Source organism: Lygodium microphyllum, chromosome 9 (genome assembly GCF_053477565.2).
Source record: "Lygodium microphyllum isolate KBCC chromosome 9, Lygodium_microphyllum_v1.1.10, whole genome shotgun sequence".
NCBI lineage: Eukaryota > Viridiplantae > Streptophyta > Polypodiopsida > Schizaeales > Lygodiaceae > Lygodium > Lygodium microphyllum.
In genome coordinates, this window is record NC_141143.1 from 64,361,212 (window position 1) to 64,387,434 (window position 26,223).

A 26,223-nucleotide genomic window follows, 5' to 3' on the forward strand; every position below is an offset into this window, starting at 1 on the left:
ACCACATTCAATCGAATGATGGAGAGAATTTTCAAACCTCACTCAAAGTTCACATGTGTCTTCTTTGATGACATTCTAATATTTTCACGGTCTGAAGAAGAGCATAGAAAACATCTATCTATTGTTTTTCAAGAGCTTCGCAAGCATAGACTACATATCAATGCTAAGAAGAGTGAATTCTTCCTTTCGAAAATTCATTACTTGGGCCATATTGTTTCTCACAATTTAGTGAGAATGGATCTTGAGAAGATTCGAGCCATTGTTGATTGGCCTACACCTACTTCTATATATGAAGTTAGAAGTTTCTTAGGCCTATGTTCATACTACAAGAGGTTCATACGAGGTTTGCATATGTTGTATCTCCTCTACATGACCTTACTAAGAAGCGAATGCCTTTTCGTTGGGGATCAAGGCAACTACAAGCCTTTGAAAGAATTATGTTTCTTGTAACTCAATAACTAGTTCTCATCGTTTCGAATCATCAAAAACCTTTTGAAGTTCACTGCGATGCTTCTAGGGATTGCATTGGAGCTGTGCTTAACCAAGAGCATCATGCAGTAGCATTTGAAAGCTGATGCCTCAAGGATCATGAGCTACATGCTCCAGTATATGAGAAAGAGCTTATGGCAGTGGTACATGCTCTTCAAGTATGGAAACACTATTTACTTGGTGCAGATTTTGTTATTAAAACAGATCACCAAAGTCTAAGATACTTCTTCACTCAAAAGAAGCTCTCAGAGAAACAGATGCGCTGGGCAAATTTCTTATCTATGTTTCATTTTCAAATCCTTTATACATCTGGAACTAAGAATGTGGTAGCAGATGCTCTATTACGGCGACCTCGAGTGAATGCAATCACAATTGTTTACCATAATGAGTTCATGGATTTACCCAAAATGTATGCAACTAATTTCAACTTCTCAACCATATGGGATCAGCTTAACTCAATTCAGTCAGTTACACCTTACTCGATTTGAGATGGTTATTTATATCATCATCAAGTAATTTGTATAGCATTACCATTGCAACACAAGGTAATGGATGAAGCACATGCATCCCCATATACTGGACATAGAGTTATTCTACCCACTACTCAAGCATTGGAAAGATATTTCTTTTGGCCCACTCTTAGAGCTGACATTGAAAGATATGTCCGCAAGTGCAAGATATGCCAAAAAGTAAAGTATGACAGGCATAAGCCACCTGGTCTACTAAAGCCATTGCCTATTCCCAATGAGCCTTGGGAAAGTATAGCCATGGACTTTATCATGGAGCTTCCTCGCACACAAGCAGGCAATGATGCAATCTCTACTATCATTGATAGATTCAGTAAGCAAGCCCACTTTATACCTGCACGAAAGACAATCAAGGCCAATCATATGGCTAAGTTATTCATTGCTCATATTTTCAAGCATCATGGCATGCATAATTCCATTATAAGTGATCAAGATCCTCGCATGACCAACCTCTTTTGGCAAGCTCTTTCAAGAGCCTCGAGACAAAGTTAAAGTTTTCATCCTCTTATCATCCTCAAATGGATGGGCAGAGTGCAAGTGCTAATTCTACTATTCTTGACCTTTTGAAATACTATGTCTCTGATAATCAAAGAGAATAGGAAAAGTATTTGCCTTTAGTAGAGTTTGCATACAATAATATGGTGCACTCGAGTACTCGTAAGGCACCCTTTAATATCATCTATGGTAAGCCTCATTTACCACCCATTCTTCTTACGAAGGATAAGATCTTTGCAGCAGATGAGTTTGTTAGAGACATTGATACAACTTTCACTCAAGTAAAAGCTGTTATCCAAAGGACACAAGAGAAGCATAAACACGAAGCTGATAAGCATCGATCTCAAGTTGGGACAATATGTTCTTCTTAAGTTTGAGAAGGCTTGCTTGAAGAAGCAGAAAGGTCAAAAGGTTAAAGTGGTTAAGCTTTCTAATCACTATTATGGCCCTTGATCGAATTTGGAGACAACCACTCTTGCATGCCCTTAGCTTTGGGTGGATCCATTGCAATCTCCTTCTTAGATACTACAAATCCAAGGTATTCTATTTGCTCTTTAAAGAATGTGCACTTACTCTTTTTGGCATAGAGGGTGTGCGTTCTTAAGGTCTCTAAGACAATTCAAAGGTGTGCCTCATGGTTTTCTTCTTCTTTGGAGTAGGTTAATATATCATCAAATAAGACTAAAACAAACTCATTAAGCTAGGGTCTGAAAATATCTTGCATCAACTTGTTGAAAGTGACTCAGACATTAGTCAACCCAAAAGACATTACAGTGAATTAATAAGGCCACTTTGCCATCGGTCCAAGTCTTGGGACAAGCTCAAACTCATGGTCAACTTCCCTGTTAGGAGAAATATCTATCAAATCCGCTAGGAAGACGTTAGCATATTCTTTCATCTAAGAAGCTTTGCCTTGCGGCTTAAAGCATCCATAACTACATTCTCTTTGCATGGCCTATATTTTATTTCAAAGTCCTATGCTTGTAAGACTTCAATCCACCTTCATTGCCTCATGTTTAGATCTTATTGGGTAAAGATCCATTTGAGACTTTTGTGATCTATTGTTAAGGTGAATTTCTTATTGCAAAGCAAATAATGTATCCATAGCTTGAGAGCATGGATTACGACTAATAACTCTAAGCCCTGAGTGGCATAGTCCCTCTCATGTTTGACTTCCTTGAGGAATAGGTGATAGGATGCCCCTCTTGCCTGACCACGCAACCTAATGTGAGAGAGTTTGCATTTATCATCATGACCTCAAATTCTTGATTTAGGTTTGGAAGCCTCAAGATAGGAGCTATTACTAGGCTATGGTCGAGTTTCTCAAAATTGGACTCCTCAATTGAAGTCCACACAATAGAAACTTGCTTCTTGAGTAGATCTATAAAAGGTGTAGCTACTAAGGTATAGTTCTTAATAAACACATGCCAAACCAACTGTCAAAGACATGGTAGAAGAAATTTCAAAGAACTTGAAGGATCTTCAGATAAAGATGGCAAGAAGAGATCAATAACCACTTAACCCAGCTCCAACTTCTATTTCATCCTCTTCTACTCCTATGGATTCTTCCAAAAGTGATCGAGTACGCTATTGTATGTGGTGCGATAGTCGAGACCATGAGTGCAAGGACTGTCAAAGTCCCTTTCAAGATCAAGATAAGATAAACGATGTGACTTTTTGTTTGGATCTACCAAGTCATTGGAACATTCATAATGCTTTCCATATAAGTTTGCTACGTCCCTATATTGGAGAACCTCCAATTGAACCAATCAAGGAAGATGTACCTGGCATAGAAGAAACATAACAGTTCCTTGTGCCTGAAAGAATTTTACACCATCATGACAATACTCTAAGGTCATATAAGGTATTATGGAAGTATCTGGTTAAGATTAAGAATTATCCCCCATTGGACGCTTAGTTTATGACTAAGAGAGAACTACGAGACTTTCTAGATCTTCTTAAGGACTATGTATCCCCTCTATAGTTGAGGTCAACTGTTTAGAAGCTACAAGGATGTCACTAAATTGATTGCTTATTACACATTCTCTATTTAAAAATTTTATGTCAACAAATTAATGAATCACTATTCTTTAAGTGTTGATGATGATCAAGCATGGCCATGAGACCATTTAGAGACCAGCATTCCTAATGCATCACTTAATGGGGTGATCAGAGCACTGTGATGGGGATATTTGGTACATGCAGTACAAGTTATGAAGGGGAAAAGAAGTGTCTTCCAAGTGTAAGAGTGTACACAAAAACCAAGAAGTTACACATAAATGAAGATGGATTAACTTATAAGAAGAGAAAGTGCATTAGCATCGTGTATATGTATTTATGTGTGCATCCAGGGATGCCTGGAAACGTTTACTTGTGTGTAGTGAGCATTGCATTCATTTGGGGTCATCCTCTCCCTTACAAGTCAAGGTTTAAGGTTTTTTCTTTCATTAAGAAAGACAAGAGAGATAATTCTCTCACTACGAAAGGCAAGAGACTTGATCCTTTGGAAGTGAGGAGAGAAGTGATTTTCTCTTTCTAAGGTCTAAAATGACACAAGCTTTTGTATGGAATTCAATCTTAAGGTTGAGGCCCAAGGCAATTTAATGAACTCTCCTTAAGGTGGTTGCATGGACCAGAAGTTAAGAGTATAATTTAAAAAGCTTTTTTTTTTAAGAAATGGTGAATCCATTTTTAAAATATCTCGCTATAGAAAGACGATCTCTAAAAATGGCTCGCATGTAGGTTATCGAAAACAATGAGATCTACAACTTTCGTGCTGAACGTTTTTTCATCCTAGCAACACACAGAGAGATATCTTGAAATTGGTGCTGCAAAGTAGGTCTTAGAACGGCCACATCTTGCATAAAGATCAACTCAAGTCTCTCTCCGAGAAAAGAAGCTCTTGAAAGCCTATAAAAAAAGGAGGCTCTCCTTGGGTATGGGAGAGGTGAAGGAAGCATCACTTTGCATGCATCCAAGAGGAGAAGAGAAGGTGCAAGTGCTGTAGAAGCCCTGCTAAAATGAAGTGCTACGGAAGCTCTCCTGAAATCAAGTTCCAAGAAGAGAAGAGAAGGTGCAAGAGTTGCGAAAGCTATGCTAAAATCAAGTTCCAAGAGGAGAAGAGAAGGTGCAAGTGTTGCGGAAGCTCTGCTAAAATCCAGCTCCAAGAGGAAAGCCCTACACATATTGTGTAGTAGAGAAAGAGACTCAAGAAGGATCAAAAGGTGCCAACTTCCAAGTTGTGCAAGTGTTAGCTGGTTGTATACCGTGCAAGGAACCGTGATCTTGTTTCCAAGATCTACAAATAAGAATTGGTTTATGTGTAACGGTGGAGCTTGCTCCTTGTCAATAATATAACTTTCTTGTCTTTGCCTTCTGTGATGAGTAGGATTGACTCTTCTAGCTTGCTTCCATATTCTTTGTTTGCATTATCACCTTCATCCTCAGTTCTGTTTCTACATCTGTGGGTGCTCTGTAAGAGAAGAATAAGCTCTTTGTTATGTATTCAACTTCTGCTTTTGCTTTTGTCTCTCTTTTTGGCTCTACTCTTGTCTCTGTCTCTAGCACTGTGACTGCCATGTAACTGGCCTATCTTCCAGTCCCTAGTGTGTTGTCAATCTCTCTCTCTCTCTCTCTCTCTCTCTCTCTCTCTCTCTCTCTCTCTCTCTCTCTCTCTCTCTCTCTCTCTCTCTCTCTCTCTCTCTCTCTCTCTCTCTCTCTCTCTCTCTCTCTCTCTCTCTCTCTCTCTCTCTCTCTGTGTGTGTGCATCTTTCTTTTCTCTCATATGTTCTCTCTTTATGCCAGCATAATTTTCACCATATATATATTTAAGTATATAAGAAAGTCGAGCGTGTATCTTGGATCTTATAACACAAAAACACATTGGTACCTTTCAACATGCAAAGAATGAGAGTGCGCACTTTTGAGCTCTCCCCTCCTTCAGTGCCTTTCCTACCCATCTCCAAGATGAGGTGTGCAAGTCTTTCTTGATGTCCATCAATGCATACAACTCCTTAGTATCTTCTTCCATCTTTTCATGCATTTTCAACCCTATTACATGAACCTACAATGCTCTCACTTTCCGTCTTTGTGCCTCCTCCAATGTGTCATTTAATGGCTATAGGTGATGTGTATGCTAGTAGTTTTCCTTACTTGGATCCATTGTTTCACTTCCTCTACTTGTTTTTTCATCTTTTTGAGCATGTCTACCCACCAAGAGAAATGTTTCTTATTCATCTCATCTTCTTTCTTTTGGAGCTGATGCATCTCCTCCTCAATTCAAGTGATCTTCTTAGCCACATTTGGTTGGATCTCTCCCTCTTCTAATCAAGGAGTTTGTATTTTAGTTAAATGTTGCTTCAATGATCTGATTTCTTCATCTGGGACCTCAATTTTCAGCTCAAGATTTTTTATTCAATCACTCAAATGCCTATTGACTTTGCTTCTCATAATATCTCTTTATTTTGTCGATGGTGTTGGTGATTAATAAGTCTATATGCACCTCTTCATTTTTGTTTATGTGTTGGGCATGAAAAAAGGACTCGATTCAGGGTGATTTAGTGTTGGATTAAGCCATGTTGTTCTCAGCTGTGTACAAGATAGAGGAGGGGAGTTGATTGGTAGCGCATAAGGAATGGTGGGACAATGGGTAATAGTGGGACTAATAGGTAATGGCAAGATAGATAGGGTCGTGGCATGACAAGTGGCAAGAAGGCAAGTGGCATGAGGTAAGTGGGATGAGGTAGGGTAGTGATGGGAATGTAGGGCAACAAGCATGGAGGTGATGAGGAGGTAGGGTAGTAGAATATAGGTGGCATAGTAGGAGACATGAGGTGCTATTTCTACCAAGGACAACCTGATAGTTTGTAATGAGGTCTTGAGGAGTGGCAATGATTTTTAGGGAGGAACTTCAACAAATGGTCTTGTTGGTTTGAAGAGGTGAGTAGGCCACATATATGTGCATGAGAATATGGAGTGTGGATCTCACTCTATACTTTGCCATATGTTATTTCACAAATGTGACATCTCACTACACCCCACCCAAGGGCAATCACCATATGTAGCTTTAGATGAGACATTTTGGAGTTTTAAAAGGAGGAAGATGTCATCCTCCTAGGAAAGTTTACTGACAAGATGGCCTCATGTCATGTGTCTTTCTTTGACATGTTTGGGGATATGTTATATGAACAAAATGTGGTAGAGTTACAGATAGTGTGGACCTCTTAGGACATGTCTTATGGAGACGGGCACGACACAAAGACTAGCAATCCTTAATGGCTTAACTAGATAACACTTATCAAGATCCTTCACGTGTTACCCCCACCAGAATGGTGCTAGCATGGTAGATTATGTACTTGCTCCACCAAAGCTTATACCTTATATCCAAGATCTCTCAATCTCACCATGCCTCCTTGGAGTAGCCTAGACCATGATTATCTATACTTCACTATGGATTTCTAGTTCACTAATGTGCAAACCTAGCATATAGCCCACCAATATCCAAGGTACTTCTTTTCCAAAGAGATAGAGGACATCTATGTGGTGGAGATCATCAAACTACTACATGATGTAGATCCTAAGATTCCACTATAGGAGCTCACCTAGCAATTTAGTGAGGCTCTACACACAAGAGTAGAGGAAGTCTTTCCACACCTAGCAATTTCCAAGGTACTTCTTTTCCAAAGAGATAGAGGACATCTATGTGGTGGAGCTCATCAAACTACTACATGATGTAGATCCTAACATTCCACTATAGGAGCTCACCTAGCAATTTAGTGAGGCTCTACACACAAGAGTAGGGGAAGTCTTTCCACACCTAGCAATTTAGTGAGGCTCTACACACAGTAGTACGGGAAGTCTTTCCACACTCCAATCCCACACAAAGAGCCTCCACTTGGATGATACCCCAGTTGGTATGATGATGAGTGACGTGTGATAAGAGCTTGCATACAAAGAGAAGTAGCATTGGGATCTACTACCCACAAGCACACACAGCTGATCATTAAACACCTCACATGGAGAAAGAAGAGAGCATACCTAGCCCAGTTGGAGAAAGACTAGCTATTCCTAAGTCACGACTTTAGAAAAGCATGGCCACTCTTTAGACATCATTGACTAGCCATGCCCACAACGTCACCCAATACTTGGGAGCAATATGCAACTAGTCTCTACATAGTAGTAGGTTAGCCTCCCCTCACCAATCCAACAAAGCCTTGCCCAAAGACCACCACCTTTTTTATAGAGAAGAGGAGAGTCTATGAGGCTATTGATAGACTTGGCAAAGGTAAGGCACATGACCATGATGGATTAGTAGCCAAGCACCTGATCCATGCTAGAGATTTTGCCGCAAATTTTCTAGATATGTGCTTAATAGAGCCTTGTGTGAAGGCCTCCCATAAAGCTGGAGCACAAATACCATTGTACCTATCCTCAAATTAGGAGATCCCACTCTACCTAGTAACTCTCAAACTATCATGGTTGGACACATGTTAGCTAAGCTATATGCCTTCATCCTTGAGTAGAAATTGAGTAGATGGGTGGAGATGTGGGGGCTTAGAGCATAGGGATTGGCTAGTTTTAGGGGAGACTACTCTACATTGGATCAGGTCATCACACTCAAAGCAATCATTGAGGAGGGAAGGGATTGTGGCCGACTAATCTATCATTGGTTTGTGGATTTCCACAAAGCCTTTGGCATAGTGTCGAGAGGTAGATTGATACACAAAATACATGCTATGGGACTGCTTAAGGAGCATAGTTGGGGGGATTCTGGCACTATATAAGAGGGTCAATGTTAGCAGGGTGCAAACATCAAAGGGCCTTTTAGCTCCCATTCATTCCACCATTGGGGTGAAGTAGGGATGCCCCCTCTCTCTTACACAATTTTGTCTATACATTGATGAGTTGCTAACTGTATATCCCAGGGAGGAGGGGATAGAGGAGCTCTACTGGCTAGCACTTGGGTATCTCCCCTCCTATATGTAGATGATATTGTACTAAGAGTTGATTCACAACAAGGACTAGAAAGACATCTGGATGCACTACACTTTTATGCATTAGGTAGTGGGCTTTCAATGAACCTTGGTGAAATCAAGGTGATGGTGTTTAGCACTATACCTCAATGGATTAGGGAATTAGCACCTAAACTCACATATGGATGAGAGAGAGAGAGAGAGAATGGAAGAAAGGAGAATTAGTGGAGGAAGGGGGGGGAGAAAGTGATAGATAAGTGTTGATGGTATTGGTGGTTGTGATATTGATGAGGAGGAGGAGGAGAAGATATGGTAATGGTGGAGGTAGTGGTGCTTGATATATATCCACAAGAAAAAGTGGAACAAGTGGACTATGTGGAACCAAAAATGGAGGTTGCTGACAAAAAAACTCACTCCAAAAGCTTGCTTCCTACACACACTCTCTCAAAATCATCCAATACACCCCCAAACTTTTTATTATTTCCATCATGCTAGGTATGGTAGTTGTGGTCCCTAGATTGACTAGTTGAATAACCTCAATTATAAGGTCATAGATAGGGGTGTTTTTGATATGGATGGGTCTACTAGGACTAGGGTCTTTGCTTGTTGTGGGAATCAAGAGCTCATGTCCACTTCGCAAGTGCACACATCTATGCTATGATTTCAAGTCCTACGTTTTCTTTGATAGGTGTAGAGGACAAATTTTTGGAGATCGTTTTTTTTGTTCTTGTTATCTACCACCCTATTCTATTTCTTAAAGTTTCAAATTATGTTTTTCAATTGTCTTTTGCAAGCAAAGGTTTCTCATTCTCAATTTTAGTTTATGTCATAGTGTGTTTGACTACGTTGTGCAATAACATACTTTGTTCTTTCTCCAATCAATATGAATGATCACATCAAGAGTAACTTACAACACTTTTTTAATGATCATCCCTCAAGTTCTCGATTGGGTTCTCTCAATTTTTGTGTTTCGACCTTTTCAATTTTTGTTCAATCTTGGTCCTAAGGGTGATGTACACAAGGCAACATACAAGATGAGTATACTAGCTAGGCTGGTGCAAGGGATAGTTCTAGTAAGCGATACTAGTGCACTAGGTGCATGCATGTAAACTAGTGCACTATGTGTGTGCATCAGTGATGCCAGGAGGCATATTCCAAGGTGGATTCCATGAGGTTTTGCGGTGGATTTCCTAAAATTTTATTTATTGTCGGGGCTCATACACAAGGTGGATTCCTTGTGTGAAAAGTCGATGGGACAACTCTCCTTTTATGATGCTAGGAGGCATATTCCACGGTGGATTCCATGAGGTTTTGCGATGGATTCCGTAAAATTTTATTTATTGCCGGGGCTCATACACAAGGTGGATTCCTTGTGCGTGATGCCAGGAGGCATATTCCATGGTGGATTCTGTGAGATTTTGTGGTGGATTTCGTAAAATTTTATTTATTGCCGGGGCTCATACACAAGGTGGATTCCTTATGCGAAAAGTCAATGGGGACACACGTCCTTTTCGGGCGTCTTGTTAATTTAATGTGTAAGTGGGTGATTCCATAGCAGGTGATTCCACAAAATACATATTTAAAATAATACACGTTAGTTTAGAGTGCGCACTCGTAATAAATTAAGGTTAGGATTGAGTTCTAACCAATTTATTTATTTTGTAGCTGAAGACTGCTAGGTATTCACTTTTGTCGGTTTAATTTTATTATTTTCTAACAATTGTGAATGCTTCAATTGATGTGTAAAGCAAGCAGCGATGGCGTTGGGAAGCACTGGGCGATTGCATGTATTCAAATTATTATCATTTTTTATGGGCGCACATCTTAAGCGTGGCACCAATATTTATTTTGAGGCACGTATTTATTGAAGCGCTTGACATTTATTTATTATTTTTGTATGCGCACGAGCACACGATTTAAATATTTGTATTGGATATTGTATTTGGATACTGTTCAATTCCTTGGGCGCCCAATAGCTTTAATTCTTTAGTAGAACAAAAGCAAACACAAAAGCTAAAGCGTGCTAATTGTAAATTGGGCTATTTTTTGAGCTTGGAGATGAATAATATATCAAATACATGCTTTGTGGAGCGCTCACACAAGGCATGGGGGGAGATTGTACCCAATTAGTCTCTTGCTTCATGTCTTACAAGCTCTCTTTCTTGTTCTTTGTGCAAAAGTAGAGTTCTTTTGTTCTTGGGGACCTTTCAGTGCTCACTACGTGCACATATAGCATCCGATCTGTGCACCAGTGGTATCACAGCAAAGCTGAGATCGAGAGCTTCCAATTGCTTACCATCTCGTGCGAAGGCGGAGCTCGTGGAATGATCAAGCTCTACAATCAGTCTCATGGAAATCCGTCAATACCAACGTGTTCTTGGCAGTAAAGAACCCCCAGCTACACACTGAGATCGCGAAGGACCGGCTTCTGCAGAAGGACCATGCGGGAAGCTTCTTCAACAAGACGTTTTCTTCTCAGAGATACAATAAGCAAAATCTTCATTAGTAATAGCTTTAAGCTTAACAAAGCTTAAGCTTTGCTTAAATGATTCAAAATGTGACGACTTGTTGCGTGAGGATGTACTCGATGATGACGCTGTCCACGAAAAATTGTCGCCATCTTGATCATCATCAAAACGATTAATTAAGATTTTTAATTAAAGCTTAAGTCTCTTTTAAGCCTTACTAAGGCTTAAAATCCAATTCTTAATCTCTTCCATAGCCTGCGTTCATACGGAAGTACACTCGAACTTGTTCTATAACTCCTTGCAAGCCCCTGTTCGTGCCTGCATTCTGACAGAGCCAGATTCCAGCAAACAATTTACAATACGCAGTCTACACGCAAGATTATCTTCTTGGAAGACAACCATGATATCAAATTTTGCATCCAAAAAGGAGAAATACTACAAAAAAGGAAATAAGCCTTGTAAACTCGACTTTGAGCTACGCTCATTCCGCTAACAAGATTTCGAGTGTGTGAGGTCTTTTGGAATTTTGCAGGATGTCCGATCAAACCATGGAAGATTTTATGGCTGAAGGTTACCTACCCGAACCAACGATGGAGCAAAAACTGGATTTTATTATGATGCAGCTTCAATAGGAAGGAAAAGCATATCAAACCTTGCAAGCTCAATTGGCCAATCTGCAACGATCTACCGCCGACCAAGATGGACCGCAATATGAAGATCTTATATGACGTATGATCGATGCAAGACTTGAAGCGCAATCTATTCGAAAAGAAACAAAGATAAGTAAAAGAAATTTCAAATTTTGTACTTTCAATGGGTCACGCGATGGAAAGACTGTACTTGCTTTTATCAGTCAATTTGATGATTATTTCCATGAAGAATAGTATGCTGAGAAAGACAAAATTAAGTGTGTCACTAATCATCTAGTTGACCGAGCGGGCTGTTGTCTGCAATAGCATTGATTGTCCTACTACTTGGGATACTTTCCAAAAGAAATTCTTACAGAATTTCCTTCCACCCCAATTCCACGAAAAAGCAATCAAACAATGGGATCTTCTGCAAATCGTGAGCCTATTTCACAATATACTGAGCGTTTTTGGAATGCTTTATTGCAACTACGAATGCTTGAAGATGTATCTGAGGCAACCCATAAACGCAAGTTTATGTCTGGCTTACTTGGACATTTTTATGTGGAGGTCAACATGTTCAAGCCAACGACTCTCGAAGATGCAATTTCCTTGGCCCATGACATTGAAGACAAAATTCAAGGACGAGAGAAGCGACCACAACAATTTCAAACTAATGGTAACTTTGGTTCAAAACAATTCAATTCAAATTTTTGAAGATTCAATCAGAGTTGTTTCCTTCCATCTTCATTCCGTAAATCTTGGACACGACCACCTGCTTTACCATCAAATACAAATCCAAACTCTAAGCCATCTCTCCAGCCAAATCCCAACATTCCTGAACTTCCTGCTATTACCAATAATGTATCTAAAGCCAAACCTATAGTCTCTTACAAATGTCATCAACCTGGATATCTAGCGACCAATTGTCAATCCAAAAAGCCAACTGTTCATATCAATTATTTGAGAGCAACAGAAGATGAAGAACATGAAAAAATGCCAAATTTTACAGAAGACAATGGCGACATTATCATTTTTTATGGGTGCGCATCTTAGGCATGGCACCAATATTTATTTTGGCGCGCTTATTTATTGAAGCACTTGATATTTATTTATTATTTTTGTATGCATATGGATGCACAATTTAAATATTTGTATTGGACATTGTATTTGGGTACCACCCGACTCCTTGGGCACCCAATAGCTTTAATTCTTTAGTGGGACAAAAGCAAACACAAAAGCTAAAGCATGCTAATTATAAATTGGGCTATTTTTTGAGCTTGGAGATGAATAATATATCAAATACATGCTTTGTGGAGTGCTCAAACAAGTCATGGGGGGAGATTGTACCCAATTAGTCTCTTGCTTCATGTCGTATAAGCTTTTTCTCTTGTTTTTTGTGCAAAAGTAGAGTTATTTTGTTCTTGGGGACCTTCTGGCACTCTCTACGTGCGCATACAACATCCAATCTGTGCAGCAGTGGTATCAGAGCGAAGCTGAGATTGAGAGCTTCCAATCGCTTACCATCTCGCGCGAAGTCGAAGCTCCTGGAACGAACAGGCTCTATAGTCAGCCTCGTGACAATCCATCAATACCAGCGTGTTCTTGGCGGTGAAGAACCCCCTACTGCGCTATTGGATTGCGAAGGACCAGTCTCTGCTGATGAAGGACCACCCGGGAAGTTATTTTGGAAGACGTTTTCTTCTCAGAGATACAATAAGCAAAATCTTCATTAATAATAGCTTTAAGCTTTACAAAGCTTAAGCTTTGCTTAAGCTCTTCAGAATTTGACGATTTGCTGCGTGAGGATGTACTCAATGATGACGCCATCATCGAAAAGCTACTGCCATCTTGGTCGTCATCAAAACATTTAGTCAAGCTTTTAAGTCTCTTTTAAGTCTTACTCAGGCTTAAAATCCAATTTTTAATCTCTTCCATAGCGTGCGTTTATACGGAAGTACACCAGAACTGGTTCTATAACTCCCTGCAAGCCCCTCTTCGTGTCTGCATTCTGACAGAGACAAATTCCAGCAAATAGTTTACAACACATAGTCTACACACAAGATTATCTTCTTCGAAGACGACCGTGATATCAAATTCCGCATCTCGCAAAGGAGAGATACTACAAAAAGCCATAAAAGAAAAAAAAAAGAGAGAGAAATAAGCCTTGTAAACCCGACTTTGAGCTACGCTCATCCCGCTAACGAGATTTCGAGTATGTGAGGTCTTTTGGAATTTTGCAGGATGTCCGATCAAACCATGGAAGATTTTATGGCTGAAGGTTACCTACCCGAACCAACGATGGAGCAAAAACTGGATTTGATTATGATGCAGCTTCAATAGGAAGGAAGAGCATATCAAACCTTGCAAGCTCAATTGGCCAATTTGCAATGATCTACCGCCGACCAAGATGGATCGCAATCTGAAGATCTTATACGACGTATGATCGATGCAACACTTGAAGCGCAATCTATTCGAAAAGAAACAAAGATAAGTAAAAGAAATTTCAAATTTTGTACTTTCAATGGGTCACACGATGGAAAGACTGTACTTGCTTTTATCAGTCAATTTGATGATTACTTCCATGAAGAATAGTATGCTGAGAAAGACAAAATTAAGTGTGTCACTAATCATCTAGTTGACCGAGCATCGCTATGGTGGGCTGTTGTCTGCAATAGCATTGATTGTCCTACTACTTGGGATACTTTCCAAAAGAAATTCTTACAGAATTTCCTTCCACCCCAATTCCACGAAAAAGCAATCAAACAATGGGATCTTCTGCAAATCGTGAGCCTATTTCACAATATACTGAGCGTTTTTGGAATGCTTTATTGCAACTACGAATGCTTGAAGATGTATCTGAGGCAACCCGTAAACGCAAGTTTATGTCTGGCTTACTTGGACATTTTTATGTGGAGGTCAACATGTTCAAGCTAACGACTCTCGAAGATGCAATTTCCTTGGCCCATGACATTGAATACAAAATTCAAGGACGAGAGAAGCGACCACAACAATTTCAAACTAATGGTAACTTTGGTTCAAAACAATTCAATTCAAATTTTTGAAGATTCAATCAGAGTCATTTCCTTCCATCTTCATTCCGTAAATCTTGGACACGACCACCTGCTTTACCATCAAATACAAATCCAAACTCTAAGCCATCTCTCCAGCCAAATCCCAACATTCCTAAACTTCTTGCTATTACCAATAATGTATCTAAAGCCAAACCCATAGTCTCTTACAAATGTCATCAACCTAGATATCTAGCGGCCAATTGTCAATCCAAAAAGCCAACTGTTCATTCAATTATTTGGGAGCAACAGAATATAAAGAACATGAAGAAATGCCGGATTTCACGGAAGACGATGATGACATTGGTAGTACTTCAGATACTTTACCAGGTATGCCAAATCCCCATTCTTTATTAACGATGAAATGTCTTGTGCATGGTAAAGAAAATATTGTTTTACATGATGATGGGAGCACACACGACTTTATTTTTGCAAAATTGGTCAAAGAATTGAATTTACATACTATTTCTACACATTATCGCATTAAGGTTGCATTCTTAGGCACTAGATACAATGGAACACAAAAAGTGCATGACTTAGAAATTAAAATTGGTGATTATATTGAACGTAAAAATTTCTTAGTTGTGCATTTGCAGTCTAGTGATATTATCTTAGGAATGCCTTGGCGTCATCAATATAATCTTGATATAGATTATTCCACACATTCAATGAAAATTCATTCTAATGGGAAACAAATCACATTGCATGGTATGCACACTTTCGATAATTTTCCATTGCTTGGTCATACTCAGGCTAAACGTGCATTACGAAAAGGTAGCAAATCCTATTTAATATGGGTGAATGAAATCGAGACTAAAGAAAATCAGATGCATTCTAGGCACGCGCAATTTCTTTCACAATTTCAAGATTGTTTTACTGCTGACTTACCACCTATACGTCCGAAGACCACAAGATAGACCTAATTCCTGGATCACAACCACCATGTAAAGCACCATATAGACATAACCAAATTGAATAGAAAGAAATTCAAGCCCAAATTGAATAATTGTTAACCCGAGGACTCATTAGGCCTAGTAGTTCTCCATTTAGTGTGCCTGTCCTATTAGTGAAGAAGAAAAATAATACCTATCGCATGTGCATTGATTATCGTGTCCTAAATAAAATCACTGTTAAGAATAGATATCTGATTCTTAGGGTAGATGATCTTATGGACAAGCTACAAGGATCTGCAATATTCAACAAGATAGATCTTAAATCTGGATACCATCAAGTAAGATTGGACACATCTGATATATTCAAAACTGCATTTAGAACACAATTTGGACACTATGAATTCCTGGTTACGCCTTTTGGTTTAATTAATGCACCAGCCACATTCACTTGTATGATGAATCACATATTTTTGAAGCATCCGCATTGTGTCATTGTTTTCTTTGATAACATATTGGTTTTCAGTAAGAATGAGAACGAGCATTATGAACATTTATCTTTGGTTTTTAAATTATTAAAAGAGAATCAATTATATGCCAATCCACAAAAGAACGAATTTTTCCAAACACAAATTGAATATCTAGGACATATTGTTTCATCTGAAGATATTAAAGTTGACCCTAAAAAGATAGAAGCAATTTTGATTGGCCGATACCCAAAAATGTGCATGAATTCCGAGGGTATGATGCCAGGAGGCATATTCCACGGTGGGTTCCGTGAGGTTTTGCGGTGGATTCCGTAAAATTTTATTTATTGCCGAGGCTCATACACAAGGTGGATTCCTTGCGCGAAAAGTCGATGGGGACGCCTGTTCTTTTCGGGCGTCTTGTTAATTTAATGTACAAGTGGGTGATTCCATAGCATGTGATTCCGTAAAATACATATTTAAATTAATAGACGTTTATGAGTTTGAGTGCGCACTCCTAATAAATTAAGGTTAGGATTGCGTTCTAACCAATTTATTTATTTTGTAGCTGAAGACTGCTAGGTATTCACTTTTGTCGATTTAATTGTATTATTTTCTAACAATTGTGAATGCTTCAGTTGATGTGTGGAGCAAGCAACGGTGGCGTTGGGAAGCGCTTCTTATGTGTGGCACCAATATTTATTTTGACACGCTTATTTATTAAAGAGCTTGACATTTATTTATTATTTTTGTATGCGCATGAGCGCATGATTTAAATATTTGTATTGGACATTGTATTTGGATACTGCCCGACTCTTTGGGCGCCCAATAGCTTTAATTCTTTAGTGGGACAAAAGCAAACACAAAAGCTAAAGTGTGCTAATTGTAAATTGGGCTATTTTTTGAGCTTGGAGATGAATAATATATCAAATACATGCTTTGTGGAGCGCCCACACAAGGCATGGGGGGAGATTGTACCCAATTAGTCGCTTGCTTCATGTCGTGCAAGCTTTTTCTCTTGTTTTTTGTGCAAAAGTAGAGTTCTTTTGTTCTTGGGGACCTTTCGGCACTCACTATGCGCGCATACAACATCCAATCTGTGCACCAATGAGGCTAGTGCATTGTACATATGCACTAAGGTGGAATGAGAGGGTGCATAGTGCACTTGGGTGTATGTGTGCCAAGGTGTAGTGCACTAGGTTGTGCACTGTGTGCAAGGATTGGGCTAATGTGCTAGGGTCTTAAGGTGCAAGATATATTGCATGGTAAGTGCATTAGGATAGTGTACTAAGATGTAGTACACTACATTGCACTAGGATAGGTAGTCTACACTAGGATGATGCTAGCCAAGTGCATCAGAGTGGTGCACATGGACTAGAGTGCTGTGTGGGATTTAGTGCACTAAGATGTGGTGTAGTGGGTAGTTCTAGTGTAATATGCGCTAATGGTGGACTACAATTGTGTGCACTACTATACAATGCACTAGTGTGTGTGCATAGTATGAGCATATGAATGTGTGTGCATTGTGCACGAGCAATGTGCCAGTGCATTACGATGAGTGGCTAGGTGCCATGCAATGGTGTCTACGGCCTAGTCTTTGTGCAAGAGGTGGTGTAGTGCTCTAAGTGTACCACACTAGGGTGGAGCTAATGTACAATGCATACACACTAAGGTGCACTAGTGCACTAGTATAGTGCATGGTGCACATGGGTGTACTAGGGTGTAGTGCGAGTATACAATGCATATACACTAAGATAGTGAGCTACTGTAGTGTGCTCTATGTGCAAGGGCTGTGGGATGGATCTATTCGAAGGTGGCACATTAGTGCACTACAAGGTATCACTTTCCTCCCTCTAACTTCCCTTGCAAATAACGTGAGTGTTAGGGGTGAGAGAGAGAAAAAGGGGATGCCAATGAATACACTATTGTGTGTTGCTTAGATACAAAGGTGGTATGTGTGTGGGCGCGCGGTGTGTGTGTGTGTGTACTAGAGTATGTTAATACATGGTGAGTGCACAATGCACGCACACTACTACACATTGCATTATGGGGAATGCAAGGTATGAGGTTGCTTATAGTGAGGTGTGTATACCTAGGTGCGAGGTTATATGCACGATGGTATGCAATGAGTGTGTAGGTGTCATTGCAGTAAGGTGCAAGGGTGTGTGCAATGATAGAGTGCATTAGGATGGGGCTATTGCACAAGTGCATGTGCACTAGTGCTGCACTTGTGCACTAGGTTAGTACATAATACACATAAGGGTTGTATATTAAGGGGTGGAACTAGTGCGTAAGATTGAAGCAAATGCATTGTGGTAGTGTAATGCAAGGTATAGTACACTAGGATGGATTACTGCACTATGATATGCCTGTGCACTAAGTTGTGTACATGTATGTGTGCATTAGTGCACTAGGGTTAGTGTGTAAGAGTGTGATTAAAACTAGGTGTAGTGCAACTAGGCAAAAGTGCAATAGTATAGTGCACTAGGGTGAGGTTGGTACATAGTGATGTGCACATTTGCACGAGGTTAGTGCGCTGTGGAGGATGTGTAGTGTGCACTATCCATGCGCATGTGTGCTAATGCAGTGTGCACATGTGTGTACGATGTGGACACCTACACCTGTAGTGCTCCTCATTCTCTAGCTCAAGTTGGTAGATTTGGTCCTCTGGGGGAAGGAAATATGTTCCATAGTGAGTTGGTCTTTATTATAACTTGTGTGAGAGGATATGCAAAGTAGACCAATGGCACACCGTGCTGCATGGAATTGGTTTGTATCCATGTATCTTAAGTAGGTCACAGAACCATTAGGGGATACATGTAAGATGCTTTCAATAGAAAGCCATCTTCATCCCCAAATCTTAGATAGGAACAAACCAAGTCTTGGTTGTATGTAGCTGAAAAATAGATACATTTGAAGTTCAAGGAGCTATCATGTTTTCTAAGTAGAATAAATAAACCAGAATCTAAAAAGTTCTAGCTAGGAAATAATAAACAACTAAAAACATAAAGAAAGCACTAGGGATCAAATACAATGTGGAATTGATGTGGGGAGGATCAATATCATCTCAAGATATCTCTCTCATGGGTCTATCCAACATAGATAGGCTAATGTGTTAAGGTAGAGCTAATTGACAACATGCCAATATTGTTTGTATCATATGGTTGTGCCATAAGTGGGGATCTGGATTGGTAGGTCACAGGGAGCATGCTTTGCATCTATGGGTAGCCCTATCAAATATGAGCTCCATATAAGAGTGTTGGTATAACCAATGTATTGAAGTGCCATAGTTGAGAGAGAGAGAGAGAGAGAGAGAGAGAGAGAGAGAGAGGTGTGCAAACTAGCACATATATACAACCGGAGATTTTAAGCATTGATTAATGCAAAGATTACTTGTGCAACTCAATGTGAGAGTGAAATAATGATACTTTTTAATTTAAAAAGTTTCTACAAATAATTCTCCTTAAAGAACAAATAAAATATAATTTCAAGTTTGGTGCTATCATATGGATGCCATATAAGGATGGTGCTTGGTTCGTAAAATGCGTCAATTATAAGATGGTACGGATGTATAAATCATGAGGTGGCATAGATGTACGCATTACGAAATGACCTGTTACAGATTGGTAAGTTGGTTAGCATGATGGATGGCGCTGGATGGCACTATATGCACGAATCCTCGAGTGACTCTATAAGGAGAGAGCGTGTCGAGTTCATGCCTTAACATGAAACGAAAGCGATGTTGCCAACAACGAGACGGCGATCCAGGAGACTTCGGCGGCCATTCTCCTGCTCGCCCAAGGAGCTGCTCAATCGCTTGTAAGGAATCCTGGTCTCTACGCTCCTGTCATTAGAAAGGATCAGGGAGTCCTATGATTCAGTAGGATGGTATCTCATCTTGCTTGTGTTTCTCCATGCAAGTGATCAAACTGTGTAATGACCCGTGCACCATTTTAGCCTTTTAGTTTAAGATGCGTTCTATCAACACTTCTTAGAGCTGCGGTCTTTGTGTGCAGATTTATCTCATGGGAAATTCGACGTTTCAATGAATTCCTTTACCTCTGGGGCCAGCGTCACTCAAGGTAGGTTATCAGTGATGTGTGGATTTGACACATTAGCTTAGCTGTCTCGCCATTTAGGTACCATTTTTGCTCTGCTAGTGTAGCCTGATCGTAAAATATTGACAACTTGACATCTTCAAAACCTTTGTGAAACAGTCATATGTAGTGTCTCAGTGGATTCAATCATGCCAGTCTTCATTTTATAGAGAGCTTTTTAAATTAAAGCTTCTTGTTGTTGCTGTTCGCTCATAATTATTATAGAGGGCCTTTAAAACAAAACATAGACTCAGGAGGAACAATTGCACCTCCTAATATCATTACCCGTCTCTAACCCAAAGAAAGATGCATGGCCACATCCAAACTTCAGAGTGTTTTGTAAGTCAGCATAATGATTGGTTACTTCTGCTCATCTTCTATCTAAGGTACAAAAACTACTTGTAGTGATAGCCGAAAAACTTCTCTCTTTGGGGATATTTCAGGCCAATCTGGTGCCTTTGGAACTTAAGAGGTCACCATTGTATTCATAGTTGCTACTGGCAAAGTAATTTCAAATGAAAAAGTAGAACGGGTTGCTAAAGTGAATATAACATTTAGACCAGAGTCTTAGAGTCTTGTCAGAGTGCAGCTAAGTGGAAGCATACATGGACTGAAACAGTAGATGAAACGAGAGAGAGAGAGAGAGAGAGAGAGAGAGAGAGAGAGAGAGAGAGAGTGTGTGTGTGTGTGTGCTGAATACTGAGTACCTAATGACGAAGGCAGAATATCTACAAGCATGTGTGGCAGTATTTCTCTCAGAGAACCTGATATCTTTGTCTCTCACAGACTGATTGAATACTTGAACCACATGACTGCAGGCAATAAATACAACAATCCCACAATCAGGTCGGATCTGTTAAATGGGCCGGCCTGCTGCACAAATAATAACATAAACAATAATATAATGACAAAATAGCTGTGGACAAACTGGCTACCATGTCATCAACCTGACGGACTGGTCTGAATGACTAAATAAGAGATGATTAACCTCTCACACCTGCTCTCGGATCTTGGACGTGTCATCACAGAGAGATCTGAAATGCAGATGAATTACAGTTGAGAAAGAGCCTTGGTGCGAAGGTCCATCATATTGTCATTATATTTTGTACAGCAAGAGTATGGAGAGGTTGCTACTGAAACTGATCTTTGCGGAGTAGGGCATACAGATTTTTGGCATAAAAAGCTAAATTGGGAGTAGAAGAGTTTATCCAATTCAAATATCCCAAAAATTGTTGTAATTGTTTAACTGAAGAAAATTGATCTGGCATCTCTAAAACATTTTTCAAGACACGATCTTGAAGGATAATCTTGCCCTGATGAAATCTGCTAGTAAAAGTAGTTGCTCCAAGAAAGAGTTTGTCTTTCTTACCATGACTAGAAAAATGAACTGAATGAGCATTGACTGGGATAAAATTATCTGGGTGTATAGCATAATCAGTGTTTGGTTCAGACTGCTCATCAGCACTATTTGACATAGATTGCTCAGTGTCTGTTGTATGCCAAGAGAAATCAAATTGCTTTGTTTCATTCTCTTCAGGATCTATCTCAGAGTGAGACTTAGAAATGAAGTCAGAATTATTAGAGTCTTCGATTTCAGTATCATAAGAAGAATAGCTTTCGGTATCAGTTGAGGAAGTAACTGAAGAAATTGAGGAAGCATAACTAAGGTAATGTAGATTTACCTTAGCAACATTAGCAGATGTAGAGGCATTTTGTTGTTTAGTCTTCTTAGGGCATTTGTTAGCAAGATGAGACTTGCTACCACAGATATAACACCTTAGATCCTTTGTGTCTTGGCCAATATTGTGAGAATGATGAGAATTATGGCAATGAAAGGAGCGGTGCTTACCATGTCGGTGTGAAGGACGGGAAGATCTTTTGTTGCGGGAATGCCTATTGTCTTGTCTTTCTTGGTGGTTGAAATAAGAATGGCGATTGTGAGAGGAATACTATCTCGATTGGCGAGAATAGGGAGAACCACCAATAGTAGAACAAGAACAGTGAGAATAGCCAAAATCGAGATCATATTTGCTTGCAACCTTATAGAATGAGGAAATTTTTGATTCAGTTGGGTCATTTTTTGTTGTTGACATTCATCCTTTATAGTTTGTTCAATAGTCTGTAGAATTTGGCCCACACTGTCAGTGAAATCTCTGTTTTCTGCTTTCATTTTTTGTTTGCAATAAAAAGGAATAGGCTCAGGATAGAGCACACTAGGTGTTCCTTCATACTGTTATCATGAGCACCTAAACCTTCATAGAGTAAGTCTCTCATGTAGACTAAATATTCTTTATATTGCCTTGGATCACACAGTTTTGATTTGAAGAAAGCCTCTTGAGCTTCTAGGATATCATCTGGTTTATTCCTACTAATTCTCCTAAAAGTAGCTAAAAAAATTGCTGTACAGGATCTGCATGCTGGGCAATAGCTACTTTGACTTGAGGATGAATAGATATCCACCATTGTTTGAGTCCACCTACAAATCTACGTGTCATAGCATTAAGGATATCAATCCTATTGGTTTGTCGTTTATCTAGGATTTTTTGACCGACATAAGCATACATCATGTATATTAAGAGCTTAACTTCCTCGAGAGATTTACCATCAATTGACCAAATGGGGAAGGAACCTACTTTTTTAGGAACTCCTATTTTTTTTAATAGAAATTTGTATATGAGGGTTTAGAAGAATAAGTGGTGGTGGCATTTACAAGAGTAGATTTTTTCTTTGTGGCATTTATGACAGAAGAAGAAATGTTACTTACTTCAGTTTCCGTATGTGCATTGAGTAAGGCATGTAGCAATGTATCTGTTGGCGCTTGATCTCGATGAGGATTAATGGGGACAAAGTCATCATCAACTACACTATCTCCATCTTTATGTGAGGATGTCAAGGTGCAAGCTGCTTGTCTCTAGAATGCACTTGGTCTCTGAAATATCATGCTAGTAATTCTTGAGTGGGTAGAGTTGGAGGTTGTTGTTCAATACTTTCGCCCATTAGACGAGAGTCTAGTCGAGCATCCAAATTGCGATGAGCTTGGCTTTTGTTTTGATCCATAGGAGAAATATAGAGAGGCATTTGATCAAGGATTTGATTAGCTTCTCTTTGTCTTCTTATCCTGTCCATCATAGCTTCATCTACTTGGTCAAAAGCAATTTGGTAATCGGCTTTTGACCAATCCGGAAAGAGTAGTTCTAAATAGTCTGAAAATTCTTCAGCTGTAACACTAGTTAGTAGGGTAGGTTGTAACAGACAAGGTTGTTGCACAGTAGTTTCTTCTTTAAGCACAGAGTGTAAGGAAGGGCAATAAATGTCTTGTATGGCCTGTAGGTCTTGGAAATAATCGTCATTATCCTCCTTCGCCCAAATGGGTGGATACTCCAGATTTAAATCGGGGAATGCATAAGAAGTAGAGGGGTGATCAGAAGGACCTTCATTAGATGGCATATCTACAGGAAGTTTCTCTTTGCCCTTAGTCTAGTGAACTTGATGCATATTCAGGGAACTAGAGGCAGGAGAAGAAAAATAAGAATTCCAGCCTTTTTGCAACTGCTTGTTGGAGAAAGTATTCCAATTAGGACTTGCAGATTGAATGGACAAGAGTTGTAATGCCATAGTTGTTGTAGAACTTTGAGAAGATTGAATAGATTTGACTTGAAGTTGATATTTTACAATGTTTTGGCATAGACTGAGAATAGAGTCACAGAGTTCTTGTAAAGAGTCTACCTTTTCTATCAGACCAGAAAGAGCTATATGTGTCCAATTTATAGCTTGTAGTTCATAAGCTATGCCTGATAGGTACTAGGTGGTATCCGGTGTCAGATTTGGGTCTAGACCAATTTATTGGCCACTAATGTCAGTGTGGTGACATTAGAGACTGGGCATTAATCAATTAATTAATGCCAGTCTAAGGGTTAATAATTGCTCAAGGATACTTGGAAGACAAATTGGCCTAGCCAATTTAATTATTGGTTTGATGAAATTAATATTTTGAGTACTTGAATAATTATTAGATTAATTTTTAAAATTAATATTTTAAAGATTAATTTAATAAGCTGGATAATGCTAGAAAGTGGGATTAGAAGGCTGCCACTTGGTGAGACTTACCTATGTAAGGGGGAAAAACGTTTTTAGGTGTTGGTGGAAGGCTATTCCAGTCATTGTTAGAGAGAGAGAAGTTGTTAGAGAGTGCGAAGAGACTGAGATGTGATTTTCAGCCACCAAGGATCAGTCCTACAGCAAGTGACACAATTTGGAGCCTGCCAGGAGCAGTGCAGCCCAAGGTCCTTGTGTTGCAAGTGACAGCATATAGGAGGGGGCAACGGTCTTTTTGGTGGTCCTAAGCTGTAGGTCATAGGTTCCATGGCTGCTTGAGTAGGGCAATAACAAATTTTTAGTGTTTCTTGCGATGAAACTCTGAAATATATCTCTCTACAACATTCTCATCCCCCAGAGGAAGAGATTTGAGTCAATCTTTGCTATAAACTCTAATTTTTAGAAAAAATTAGGGTTTGACAGTCGCCTCGAGATGCGTGTTCAAAATTGAGGGCCTAGGACTAGGCATTAATTAATTAATTAATGCCAGTGTAAGAGCTAATAGTTGCTTAGGGATACTTGGAACACAAATTGGCCTAGCTAATTTAATCATTAGTTGGTGAAATTAAATTTTTGAGCACTAGAATAATTATTAAATTAATTTTCAGAATTAATATTTTGAAAATTAATTTAATAAGCTGGATAATGTTGGATAATGGGATTTGAAGGCTGCGACTTGGCAAAACTTGCCCATGCAAGTGGAAAAACGTTTTTAGGGATTGGTGGAAGTGTATTCTAGCCATTTATGAGAGAGAAGGCTATTAGAGAGCAAGGAGAGGCTACTAATGTGATTTGAAGCCACTAGGGATGAGTCCTACATCATGTGATAGCAGTTTGGAGTTCTCCAAGAGGAGGTGACAGTAGCTCATGGTCCTTTTGGTGCAAATGATAACATACAGGATAGGCAACAATCTTTCTAGTGGTCCTAAGTTGTAGGTGACAACTTTGATGATTGTTTAAGCAGGACAATAGCAAATTTTCAGTATTTCCCATGATGAAACTCTGAAATTTATCTCTACAGCATTCTATCTCATCCCTTAGCTATTCTCAGGTTATCTCAGTATTTTCTAGCAGTTTGAGCCAATCAAAGAAAGAGATTTCAATAAATCTCTATTGTAAACCCTAATTTATAGTAGAAATTAGGGTTCAACAACCATCTTGAGATGTGTGCTAAAAAATTGAGGGCCTAGGACTTGAATTTGAGCAATTGAAATTAAGGAATTTCAAGGAGATTGAAGAGGCCAGTTAAGCAATATCAGATTTGGGGTTGAATTTGTCTTTCAAGGGTGGGGTGAAGGCCAATCACTAAGCAAACCAGGGGGAAAATTGGTTTGGAGGCTTGTTGGTCAATTTTGAGTGCAAGAGATACTTGGATTAGCAGAGGAGATCAGAGGATCTCAGTTGTACTACTTCCATTTGTAATATAAGATAAAGAAATACCGCAAGGGACACCGATTTTTGGGCCAATAGAGTGTCCAATGTCCAAGATTAAAGTGTTGAAGTGTGCATTTTCAATATATGTGAATTTTATGCTTACTGTCATTAGTACTTAATTAGGTTATTTATAACCCTAACTGAGGAGGAAGGCTGGTTTTAAATGATGCCTCTCACTTTGAAAAATTCACTAAGTATTGCAAGCTTGGACAAGGCATGTAATATGGGTAGCAAGTTGATAATATTGATTTAGACCAAAATGTGGGTCTGTTGTCTGGGGCTTTAGAAGTTGATGATCTTCAAGAGAGAGGAATTTGAGGACTAGTTTAAAGATCAGCTGAGGATAGCACTTGAAATGCTTGTGCAATTAGCAAAAGATCCTTGGTTTATGCACTTACCTCTTAAAAGAGAGTAGCAAAGGCAAGAAGAGGAAATTGTCTTCAAAGAGCTTTGGGACAACAAGATGCATTGAAGAAAGAGCTAATGTGGGTAATGAGCATAAGCAAATGATGCCAGTGGGGCAGTTCATGCATATGCAAGGCCAACTTGGAGATACCAATCCAACGCTTTTTGGATAGCAAGGCATGCATGCT

General features: G+C 39.3%; 1 protein-coding gene across 6 annotated transcripts in view; it reads left to right on the forward strand.

The window, feature by feature from the left end:
* Positions 1-19,618: 19,618 nt before the first annotated feature.
* Positions 19,619-26,223, forward strand: part of LOC148031113 (Peptidase M50 family protein) — a 36,451-nt gene continuing 29,846 nt past the window's right edge. For 4 of the 6 annotated variants that reach the window (XM_087684648.1, XM_087684651.1, XM_087684653.1 and 1 more), the window contains exons 1-2: positions 19,621-19,823; positions 20,021-20,086. In XM_087684648.1, coding sequence (XP_087540774.1) covers positions 19,744-19,823; positions 20,021-20,086 — 146 coding nt within the window. In that variant the 5' untranslated portion in view covers positions 19,621-19,743. Of the gene's footprint in view, positions 19,938-20,020; positions 20,087-26,223 lie in introns of all 6 variants that reach the window. The other 2 variants (XM_087684649.1, XM_087684652.1) reach the window with 2 other exon arrangements.